A 13271-nucleotide genomic window follows, 5' to 3' on the forward strand; every position below is an offset into this window, starting at 1 on the left:
TAATTTGCTTTCCTGGAGCCACCACTGATAATGATAAATTAAGTAAATGATATGTTTAAACACCTTTATGTTTGTGAAATCAAAATGCGAATTAAGTGAAATTCTAAATGAGGAGAAAAGGAAAAACCTCTTGATTGATTTTAAAAGTACTCTACATGCTTATCAGTAGATAATAAATCATTATTTTTATGAATGTTAGTTTGCACGAAATATTATATAAGCCGGCATAATTATTATTGGACAAGGATCCTAGTGTAGTAGCTATACTACTTGCACAAAATTAAATTCAAAAAGAGGAGAAAAAGAAAAACCCCTTGATCGATTTTAAAAGTACTGTACATGCTAATCAGTAGATAATAAATCATTATTTTTCATCAATGTTAGTTTGCACGAAATTATGTGAGCGGGCAAAATTATGATTACCAGAATAATTTAAAAAAATGTTTATGATGAGTATTTCAGTGGCAGATTCAAGGGCTCAGTGGAGAAAAATTAAAATTATTCAAATTTAGTCAGAGCAGGGAACAGTGCCCTGGTCTGAGAGTACCATTTCCGCCGGCGGCCAACTAGGGTGCCATAATCATAATTTTCTCTACCTCGGCCCCAACCATGGTGAGGCTCCATCTGTAAACGTCCCTCTCCGGGCCTAGCTCTATTTTAAATTCCTGGATCTGCCACTGTAAAATGTAGTATGAAAATAGAAGTTAATTACATTTTCCTTAAAATCAATTAGAAACAACTTATAAAAGGCTATAGGCGCCAGAGCTTCCGGGGGCCTCGCCCCTGGACCCTCACCAAGGCCCTAGGCAGCCCTCTGGCCCCCAACCAAGGCTTGCTTATTTTGCATTTCGTTCAACCACAGATCGACACCCTTGTTGATTTGGGACCACGGATCGACACCCTTTTTGATGTGGGACCACAGAAAGTGGTCTTAATTTGGAGGTGGTCGTTAATTGGAGGGTCTTTGATTAAAAGGAGACACAAGTCATTTAAGTAGCGCTTCCGTAACCAGGGAGGGGTTTCTATGTTTCGGTTGAAACCCCTCCCCTTTTCCATTGAACCCCTGTGATAAATCGCCTCCTCCCTTTGTATTAACCGTCAGAATGCTTCATTACTCCATGGCTTTCCCTTCTGACACCCACACGAGTAGACCTACCTCTCCTGCAGATACAGTGCCATTAGGTCGGTTAGGCGCTAAGACATCCCGCTCTTGTAAACCCCATTTAGGAATCCTGGTTCTAGACCACATTCATATCAATAACAGCATTATGCCACGTTTAGCACATGATAAAATGTTTTATTATTTATTTATTTTTTTTTTTTTAATGGTTGTCCATGATTCATTTTTATTCAAACCTCGTCAAACAAAATATAATGAAATGCGATTTGAGTCTTTATAATTTGGCTTAATATCATCTGAACATAGGCCTACCTAGATGGTCTGAAGTATTCAGCTTAAATTCCAACCAGCATATAAATATGTAGGTTATGTGATTTGACGGTAAGATGAGATTCAATGTAAAACGTCCATACAAAGTTATGTTCGCAAGCTTGTTGGATCCAAGTATTAATTAAAAATGTTTAAAGGAATCTCGTCAATTAACATAATTTTTGCATTTGGCCACCTGATAACAACATGTCTTTTTTCTTTTTAATCAGAGAAAACCTAATTTTACATTAATTGAGTGTTTGAAGGTTTTTGATTTTATGACAGACAATCGGGTCTTACATATCATATAGTAAATAATTTGGATGTTATTTACTATGATATATAAGCTGCGACCTATAAGCTTTCCTACCTTAATTTTAGCTCCACTTATGTAGGTTATGTGATTTGACAGTAAGGTGAGATTCAACGTGAGACGTCCATACAAAATTATGTTCGCCTGCTTGTTAGATCGTTCCAGGCATTTGTATGAGAGAATGTGCCTGGGGATTGTGTTGTCCAAAATTCTGGATCTGTATATTTCTGGCTGTTTACTTACGTTTACTCTTTAGCCGTTGCTTATCAAATGTGTATATATTACACTGCTTCACATACACATTAAGCGTCAGTTAATCGATTACTGCAATAATCAATAAGTCTGTTTATCCATCATTAGTATCAGTTAATTAAGTCATTATCCTATTAGTACGGTCCCGTATATACCGGTATTTATTCATGAGTCTTAATGATTAGTCTATTGGGGCACGCACTCCTAGTCTGCAAGCCAATGAATCTGTCTATTGATGTATCAGTCTATGTTCCCTACGCCTATCGATACCTGTCTATTGATCGATTGGCCTATTGGTCTTATCGGTCTATTATTCGATCAGCGTATTGATTCCTGTCTATTGATCTATTAATTTATTGATCCATTTGCCTATCGGTATATCCGTCTATTATTCGATCAGCGTATTGATTCCTGTCTATTGATCTATTAATTTATTGATTCTTTTGCCTATCGGTATATCCGTCTATTATTCGATCAGCGTATTGATTCCTGTCTATTGATCTATTAATTTATTGATCCTTTTGCCTATCGGTATATCCGTCTATTATTCGATCAGCGTATTGATTCCTGTCTGTTGATCTATTAATTTATTGATCCATTTGCCTATCGGTATATCCGTCTATTATTCGATCAGCGTATTGATTCCTGTCTATTGATCTATTAATTTATTGATTCTTTTGCCTATCGGTATATCCGTCTATTATTCGATCAGCGTATTGATTCGTTCCTGTCTATTAATTGATCCATCAGTCTGTTCATGCATTGGCCTATAATTATTCTATTATTCCATCAGCGTATTGCTTCTTGTTGATCTATCTATATTTTGATCAACAATATATTGATCCATTGGCCTATTGGTCTATTATTCCACCAGGTATTGATTCCTGTCTATTTATCCATCATTCGATTAGCCTGTTGGTATATCGGTCTATTATTCCATAAGCGTATCATACTCGCGCGAATAAGCGCCCCGTTTGATTCAGCGCCCTTTTCGAATAAGCACCCCTTAACAATATCATGTGATTTTTTTAGCAAGCCAATAATCCAAACAATCCTGGGATGGGGTTGTAATTATTTGAGCGCGGAGTGGATTCACATTTTCTTCTTATAATGTCAATTTCAAAATATTGGTATCTTTCCTGGAGAGATAAGAGCTCCATGGACAGTATTTTTCATGATCTTTCCAACTTTCCCCTTCTTACATTTGTTTAGTCTTACATCTCTTTTTCTTTTCCCGACAATTTGCACCTTTAGTATACGTTCTTATCTGAGTTTACAAGAAACCGTGCAATGATACTGCTAATCTCATTCGGCACTGATGACCAACAAGCTTACCGCATCTCCACCACCACTAATTGTATCTGGTGTTGTGCAAGTATTTACTCACAGCATTCATGCGATATGCTCTCTGGACGATATCTTTTCTGCCCTAAGGACCAGAACCATTTGTTTACCTTTCGGTTTCCAGATTTCCTTTTATAACATTTTTTCCTTAAAAAAGCGCCCCTTGAATTTTCCGCTCCAATAAAAACCCCTTCAATTTCCATCTATTTCCACAAGCGCCCCCTCAATTTCCACTGTTTTCATAATTTCCCCTTAAAAAGTGCAAACAAAATATTTCGTACGGGTTGATTCTTGTTGATCCGTCAATTTATAGATCCATTGGCCTGTTGGTATATCGGTCTATTATTCCATCAGTGTATTGATTACTGTCTATTGATCAATAAAATTATTCATCCATTGCTATAATATTGGTTTATTACAGTATTCCATCAGTGTATTGATTCCTGTCTAGCCTATGTATCCATCAATTTTATCCATTGGCGTATTGATATATCGGTCTATTATTCCATCAGCGTATTGATCCATCAATTCATTCATCCATTTAGCCTACCTATTGGTGTATCGGTTTATTACCGGTATTCCAGTTTATCCATTGTAACATGTAAATTTCACTTTTAGTCAAGAGAAAATATCCTATGGTGTCATAGGTTCTGAACCCAACTGGGTTTCAGGAAAGCTAAGCATCTTACCACCAAGCTTCATCACCACTTTCTCTAAATGTACACCCCTTTGTATCACTCACGATTATTGCAGTGCATTCAAAAGAGTTAGGCCTACAATAAGAACATTCAAATACAGTGAAATACAGATTACTAAAAAAAAAAACTGTACAATACATTCAAACACTAAAATACGATAAAAATGTATTAAAACATAAATTCCAAAAACATTAAAATACATGCAGTAAAACACATTGCACATATAAAACAATCATCAGTCAATGGTCCGCCTATTATCAATTACATCGAGGCCAAGATCAATTTTCACAAACATTGATATACGAACTAATGTTCAGTATCAGAAATGACATTGTCAATTAAATCAAATAGAAAAATGAATATTGTGAACAATTTTAGTCAGGCGTCGCCGTGGCTAGTTGGATACCTGACCCACTGTTGGGATTCACGGTAAATCTAATTGTATTCTACATCAAGCATAACATCTAATTTATTAACACATAACAAATTTTAAAAACTTAAATCAAATATCAATGTCAAATGTATTGCAAAATTCCATAAACCTTCATATTTTTCCGAGCCGGGACTCGTAATTATGGTCCGCGGTATAAATAAATGATTGAACCAAATAAAAAGATTTTAAACCATTATTCAATAAAATTCCAATTATCCGTCATTAGGAATCGGTCAAGCGTGCTGTCTGTAGACTCCACATATTGTAAAGTTACAAAATATGACTTAATTTAATTCATTACTTAACATGGGGGAAAGGGGGCTTGGCATTTTATAGTTTATATTTTCATTCTTACTCTACGAATACCAAATAGGCCCTATGCATATTTCATATGTTCAAATTATTTTGTTTCTTTTATCCATGAAGCCACTTTAGATCAGAAATATTTAACATAAATATAATAATATTATTTAATATTTTTTATGTAACACTACATGAGTAAAACAAATTCTCAATGGTTTCTGGTTCGACGCTACAGTAAAGTACATCTCTTTTATCCATTTTGAAGAAAATGGTTTACGCCAATTATTGGGTTCAAATTCTGTGGCATCACAGGATATTTTCACGACTAAAAGAAATTTATGTTATGGATAAATTGGAATAGGCCCTATATAATACGATAATACGACGTTAACTTATTTTGTCGTGAAAGTGCTGACCCACCACCGCTGAGGTTGAGACCACAAGAAAACGTCTACAGCTAGCAAATCCTTTTTCAAAACATTGTTCTATTAAAGCAAATATAATTCACATAAATATAATTTGTATACTTTCAGGAACCCGAAAAATACAGTATTCGATGCAAAGCGCCTAATTGGACGGCGATTCAATGATTCCTCGATTCAAGCAGATATGAAGCATTGGCCGTTCACTGTCGTAAACATTGGGGCAAAGCCCAAAATTAAAATAGATTATGCCGGAGAAGAAAAAACATTTACCCCAGAAGAAATCAGCTCTATGGTCTTGACAAAAATGAAAGAAACCGCAGAGGCATACATTGGTAAGAAATTAACGGATGCAGTCATTACTGTACCGGCATACTTCAACGATTCCCAGAGACAGGCCACGAAAGATGCAGGTGTCATTGCTGGAATTAACGTCTTAAGGATTATCAATGAACCCACGGCTGCTGCACTAGCCTATGGCCTCGACAAAAAGCTGGGTGGAGAAAAAAACATCTTGATCTTCGATTTAGGAGGAGGAACTTTCGATGTTTCGATTCTGACGATAGATGAAGGCGTATTCGAGGTACGCTCAACAGCAGGTGACACTCATCTTGGTGGTGAGGACTTTGATAACAGACTAGTAGATCATCTAGCATCCGAATTTAAGAGGAAATACAAGAAAGACATGAAAAACAACCCCAGAGCAATTCGCAGACTTCGAACAGCAGCAGAGAGGGCCAAGCGAACATTGTCAAGCAGTACGCAGGCCAGTATTGAAGTTGATTCTCTTTTTGAAGGCATCGACTTTTACACATCCATCACTAGAGCTAGGTTTGAAGAGCTTTGCTCAGACCTGTTCCGCAAATGTTTAGAGCCAGTCGAGAAAGCTCTCAGCGATGCTAAGTTAGATAAAGCCGGGATTCATGAAGTGGTGTTGGTAGGTGGTTCTACAAGAATCCCTAAAATACAGAAACTTCTTCAAGATTTCTTGAACGGAAAGGCTTTGAATAAATCCATAAATCCGGATGAAGCTGTTGCTTATGGTGCAGCGGTTCAGGCAGCCATCTTATCTGGAGTGGATAATGATGCCGTCAAAGATGTATTGCTGGTGGACGTGGCACCTTTATCACTTGGCATTGAAACTGCTGGAGGTGTCATGTCAAACTTGATAAAGAGAAACTCTCGCATCCCAACGAAGGCATCAGAAACTTTCTCAACTTACTCTGACAACCAAACTGCAGTTTCTATTCAGGTATTTGAAGGAGAAAGGGCGATGACTAAAGACAACAACCGCCTTGGAACTTTTGATCTATCTGGCATTCCTCCTGCCCCGAGAGGGGTGCCAAAGATTGAAGTGACATTCGACATTGACGCAAACGGTATCATGAATGTGTCTGCGAAGGACGTCGGAACAGGAAAGACCAGTAGCGTCACAATTACCAATGACAAAGGACGTTTATCAAAGGCAGACATCGAAAGAATGGTCAACGAAGCAGAGGCATTCAAGGCTGAGGATGATATCCAGCGTGAAAGAATCGCAGCCAGAAACAATCTCGAAGGATACACTTACAATATCAAATCCACGATAGAAGATCCTGCCATCGCCAGCAAGATAAGTAGTACGGACAAGACTACCATTGAGAATGCAGTGAAGGATGCTATTGCGTGGCTGGACAGCAACAACCTAGCATCTAAAGACGAATTTGATTACAGGCTAAAGGAGCTCCAGAATGTATGTTCACCAATTATGTCTAAGCTTCATAGTGCTGCCGGACCAGGAGGTACATCACAAGATTCAAACACAGGGCCAACTGTGGAAGAAGTAGACTAAAATTTTAAAGATAAAACTAACGTTATTAGTAAACTGGTGAATACCGGTGATTAACTATAATTTTGCAGAATTTTAGGGCCAACGTTCTGAATTCGAGAAAATCTAAGTTTTCTGTCGTGTCCACACTTCACAAGTTCATTCGATAAGATAGAGATTTGACATCTATGATTTTTGTAAAATGATAAATATTTAAAAAAAACAAAAAAAACAAACTACCATTCAACTAGGCTTAGTTTTCTAGTAGTTGGTGTGTTATTATTAAAATATTAATAGTTGTTATACTATTTATTTTGTTTAAAGTTCGCATGCTTATCATGGATATTCCCAATTTCCTATTCTCACAGTAGTGGTTTAGTTATATTTTAATAGTAACCTAAAAATAAAATATATTGCATTAAAAATATGCATTAATCCTAAATTTACGATTGGTTGTGTTAAAGCATAATGGCTAATTATAATAATGAGTAGATTTTAAGTAGAAAATGTGTTAATGTTCATAGTTTAATGCATGTTTTAAAGTTTTCTTGCTATTTCAATAAATACTTTAATGCAAAATGTTATAGATTATTTACGATTGGTATGCGTTAAAACCTAATGTATGTCTAATTGTAGAATAATGAGTATTTTAGTAGAGATTGTGTTAATGTTATAAGGTTAATATATTTTTTGCATCTTTTTATGTTTTTATATTAAAGCTCATTTTTCTATGCAAAGTGTTGATGTTTATTTCTTCAGCAAAGTTATCAATAAAGTTCTAGTGAAGAAGTGCATTAATTTTGTATTTATGATTGCTTGTGTTAAGTACATAAACATGCATGATAAATACAAATTAGTTTGATAATTTCATTTTTAAAAAACATTGTATTTTATAAAATATGATATTTTTAAAAGATATATTAATATATATAAATAATGTAAAAAAAATTAATACATATATGTAAATACATTTAAATTAAATTAAATAAAATGTCAAATAAAAAGAAAATTAAATAAATATACAAAATCTGTAAATAGAATAGGCATATTTCTGACTACCGGTACATTCTCTCACCACATATTCTTATTATTCATTAAGAAATGGTGCACCATTGACAATTTCAACCCTCCCAGCAACCCTCCAGCTGAGACACAAGTAGAGTAGGCCTATCAGACAGGAATGAACCAGGGACCTACGTTATGTAAAGATATACTCGGCTCAGCGCACACACTTGCTTTTTTCATTATAACATTAGGCCTAATATTTTAACATTTTCAATAATAAAAATAATAATTTAGACAATGTACAATATGCACATCAAAACCCTATATAAATATCTAAAACAGAGGAAAGAAGTTACACAATGAATATGAACTAATTCGAAAGTGTTGGCAAAGTTTGTGTAAATAGACATATATAAATCATTCATTAATAATGTAGGCCTGCAACATTAATATATTATTATAAGCATTACTACTGTACTATCACTCTCATTAAATAATAATGTGCGGCATTAATGCGTCATTATCGTTATAAAGTAGGACTTGTGCAATTATGATGGTATAGCAGCAGAGCAGCTCTCGTAGAAAATAGTCTGTCTGTGTTCAATAGTATGAATCTCTTAACAAGACAACTGCATACGTATACGCACTATCCCAAATAGTATAGAGCAGCTAAACTCTAAATAAATAATTTATTACCACAGCATGAAACTTGGCACAAAATATGTTTGATAAGCACTATGTGTAGATTAAAATAAAAAGTTGTGTGTCAAGTATGAATTCAATATGGCCAGCTAAAAGACTAATTCATATTAATATCTTGGCAATGCAAAATCGTAGAGACTTACTTTTGGTCTTAAATTGTTCGGAATTTTGAGCAACATTTAAATTTTGTAGGCTTCACTAACTTCAAATTTTATTGGTGTTTTAACGGTTGCAGTTTGCATAAAGAAATCCTGTAAGCCCATTTTTAAAATCTGTAATTTTAGTATGTTTTTTTCAATCTTTTTATAAGCTATTTTAATCTGATATATCGCCTTTGTAATTTATTGTATGTTTATTTGACCAGGGGTTTGAAGATACCCACATCTCGTTGGTCTCAGTCCATAGTGTCCTCTTGGCACCCTTTTGGCCATTCCATCCCTGATTTGTGATAGTTCTGTATGTATGGAGGTAATAAATAAATAAATAAATAAAAATACATGTATCTATTTGCTCTATAGAATGCAGCATCTTGTCCGAAAGTGAGGGCGGAAATGACCTTGGACCCACATGAAATGATGTGCCGTGTTTGATATCTGTCTTTTTTAGTGTGTGTGTGTGTGTGTGTGTGTTTTTTTTTTTTTTTTTTTTTTTCAAGTTCTATCAAACTAAGCTGTATCATAATTATGAATGGTATTTTTGTATAATTGTAATGCAATGGAAGCTTATCATAAATTACATAACCAACGTTGTAAGTCGGTAAGAACTGAAACAGAAACCCAAATTACCCATTTACCATTCCCTTAACACCTAAAGTTCCCAACCATATCTAAATTAAACATTAAATAACAAAAAAAAAAAAATTAATGAACAAATGCCGAACTTCAAACAAATTATAAGTATTAAAACAATTCACAATGCCAAATGAAAAACCAACCCCAATTTCTACCAACCGTCAGAAAAGATACTGTAGCATTTTAAAGTTCAACTTAAAACCTTAACATTTTTAATGCAGAAAACGAAAACAAATGAAAAGATATTATACAGATATAAAATATACAGACACAAACAGGCATATATAATACAAAGTGTGTACATAAAAAAAATCACACAGGACAACTTAGGCCTATTTATAGCTTACTAAGCTTTAACTAGGCCTATATACTATAGTATGATCAACAAATCACAACTTTTTTTTTTCGCATTTAGCACAATTTTCTTTACTTTTTATTGCTATTAATATTATTATCAATTATTACTATCGTCATCATCATCATCGTTATTATTATTATTACTATTAGTAGTAGTATTATTATTAAACAAACATGATCTTTGATCAGGGATTTTTGACAACCATAGAGATCTTATTAATGTGTGTGTGATATACCATATAAAATAAAGTTAAAAACATTGTCTTTGAGTATGTACTTTACATAGGCCTACTTCAAAAACGTGATTTCACAACCACCTCAGTCCCACCATGGCTCTGAGGTGAGAAAATTTGAGGAAATAGTACCCCTCGAGATGGCCGGAAATGACACTTTTATATAGTAAAATTCATCATCATAACATTACCATAATATAGTCAAAATGAAACGCCAACAAATTTCTCATGATCTTTTATCAGGGACCTACTTAATATCCAGGACAACTTAGGCCTAATTATAGCTTACTAAGCTTTAACTATATCTACTATATTACGATCAACAAATCACAACTTTTTTTCGCATTTTGCACAATTTTCTTCACTTTTTATTGCTATTAATATTATTATCAATTATTACTATCGTCATCATCATCATTGTTATTATTATTATTATTATTATTATTATTATTATTATTATTATTATTAGTAGTAGTAATATTAAACAAACATTTAAAGAAACTTGCAAAAGGATAAAAACGAAATTGAACCACAGTATCGCATTTCTATCTTAAAAGACCTGGCCTGAGATTGATGGATTTAAGATTTTTAAAAATCACGCTTAAGCCTATGTGTTCTATATTAGGCCTATATATAACGTGTACTGATGCATATTGACATGTTTAGAAGTACAGTATTCACTTTGAGTGATTCATTTGTATTGGCTCAAGAAAAGCTTTAAAATTTTAACACTGTGTACAAAGTGGTGGTAGGGGGGGGGGGGGGGGGGGGGGGAGCCGCGGCTCCCACGCGGCTCCCACCTGGATACGTCCCTGATTGCTGTACTCATTTTTGTGATTGCTCCCCTTTAATTCTTTGCAACAGCCGCGGCAATTACGACCATCTTTGTTTTTTTTTAACTTTCTATCTAATACTGCTCTACCACCACCAGTAATTCATTCTCGTGTTTGACTGGTAATGTTTAGAGGAATGCGCTGCCCCACTAGGTCTATATTTTTGCAAGCTCATTATCAAATTGATTGATTATTTATGATAATGGCTACACTTTAAGAGTCAGTTTATGTCTTGGACCGCTTGTTTTTCCGAGCAAACTGGCGTTTTTTACGCTTTCTCTTGCTGTGGCACGCAGATTGACCACACGATACGCGACCGGGCTTCCGTCTACTGGCCTTCACTTGTTGATGGTGTTGATGATCGTTTTCTTTTCATTTTTGTCTTCGTCAGTCAAACAACTTAAATCGAAGCAATCACAATTGGTTCAAGTTAAGTTTTACTTACTTTTTTGCAGGAAGCCAGTGCACAACAACGATAATTGCATGTTTATTGAGAGCAATTGTGAATCGATCTGAACATAAAAATTCTTCTGAGGTGGTTTGTTTGCATGGTTTGTACAATGGAACTAAGTTGTTGCGATGGTGTTACGTTCTAAAGTACGCGATGCGCAACGTATGACCAGTCAGCAGCAAGTTTGATTTTCCGACAGAGAACGTCATAATAATAAGATGCGTGCGTGGCATGGGCTGGTAGTCTGTGCATGTGACGTAACATCAAAATCTTTTCTCAGCTTTCATTCCCGAAAGTTGGGCCCATCGAGACAACATTGCCCTAGGGGGTTCGGGGGCATGCCCCGCGAAATTTTTGTGTTCTAGACGCTCGAACATAACATTTGAGGCATTCTGTGCTATATTTTTTTTTCTTTTTCTCTCCTTTTTTCTTTTTTTTCCCTTTTTTTTACCTCCAAAAAAAAAAGGGCGGGGAGGGGGCGGGACTGGGTGCTTCCGAACCGGTAAGAATAATGCATATAGACATACTTTTCCAAAAGTCTATATTGTAGAAGTGGAAAACGCAAGTGACAGCGCCAAATTTGCTGTCGTCGGAAAGATCCGTACCCCACTCCGCTGGGCGGAAGCTCAGACAATAGCATTTTGAGAGCCTGAATCTCATGATCCGTGAATATTCTATTTAAATTTTCATTCATTTGGGAGCTATTTGCACCAAAAGAACGTATAATATCCCAAATTATACAATATAGGTGGAAACGCAAGTGACGGCGCCACTAGCTGGGGGAACAAAAACTCGGGATTAAAGGCCTTAGTAGAGAACACTTAACTTAACTTTTACAGCCTCAGGAGCCATTTCCATGCATCTAGAGGTACCTATTTTAAGGATGTGCTCACCTCAGTCCCAACCATGGTGATCCCTCGTCAAAAAACTTGGACCCCTCTCCGGCCCTGCCAGTGGTAAAATAACGCTCTTTGCATTCGGGTGATGAAGGTGGGGGTCCCCTTGGCCGGACCAAATAACGGACACGGAATCGCTTTCGAAAGTAATTTTGTTCAACATTTTCTTCGATTTTTAACTACAGTAAGTTGAAAATATCAGCATGACGGATTCCGGTGTTAACTGACTACAGAAAAGATTATAAATACTTTTTGATTACAGATACTGTCGCTATTGCTATATAAAAAAAGAACTTGATGTAAATTACTGTAATGTATTTTTATTGATTGGTGCATGTTCTTAACAAAAACTGGTTCAAGTTAAGTTTTACTTACTTTTTTGCAGGCACCACGTGCAAAACAACGATAATGTCAGCTTTTTTAAAGAGCAAGTGTGAATCTAATCGATCTGAACATTTTGAAAGATAAATCCTTCTGAGGTGGTTTGTTTGAAGAATGACTTGTTGCGATGGTATTACAAGGAGTATTACGTTCTAAGGTGCGCAATGCGCAACTAGCTTACTGCTGACCAGTCAGCAGCAAGTTCGATTTTACGACAGAGAGAACGTCATAATAAGATGCGCGCGTTGGGATCTGTACATATGCGCATGTGACGTAGTAACATTTTGGAAGATTTTGAGCGACGCCAAATAATTATACTTAAATTCATATTATGTTTGGAATATCGAACCCAAAACAATAAGGAACTTTTTGGTTTTCCAATTTTCGGGCACTGTTTCTACCACCAATATTTATAATTTCATATACAGTATATAGGGCTACTATTTTTCGACATAGGTATGCAAATGTATATATTAAAATATTACACAATGAATCGGACAATACTACGTCCTTGTCAATTTTTTTTTTCATAAATGATTTTGTTTTCCACTGTCAAATTTGATTGGTGACAGTGACGGGTTCAGGAATCCGAAGTAGAGAGGGCCCAGCAAGGCATTTTCA

At 35.4% G+C, this 13271-nt stretch overlaps 1 protein-coding gene across 1 annotated transcript in view; it reads left to right on the top strand.

Moving 5' to 3' along the window:
- Positions 1 to 7789, top strand: part of LOC117124290 (heat shock 70 kDa protein IV-like) — a 9515-nt gene extending 1726 nt beyond the window's left edge. The window contains exon 2 of the mRNA XM_033270474.1: positions 5306 to 7789. Within this exon, the coding sequence (XP_033126365.1) occupies positions 5306 to 7025 (1720 nt within the window). The 3' untranslated portion in view covers positions 7026 to 7789. The remainder of the gene's footprint in view (positions 1 to 5305) is intronic.
- The last annotated feature ends 5482 nt before the right edge of the window (positions 7790 to 13271 follow it).

The sequence above is a fragment of the Anneissia japonica genome, unplaced genomic scaffold, assembly GCF_011630105.1.
Source record: "Anneissia japonica isolate Jap-2015-1 unplaced genomic scaffold, ASM1163010v1 scaffold288012_len1326614_cov192, whole genome shotgun sequence".
Taxonomy (NCBI): Eukaryota; Metazoa; Echinodermata; class Crinoidea; order Comatulida; family Comatulidae; genus Anneissia; species Anneissia japonica.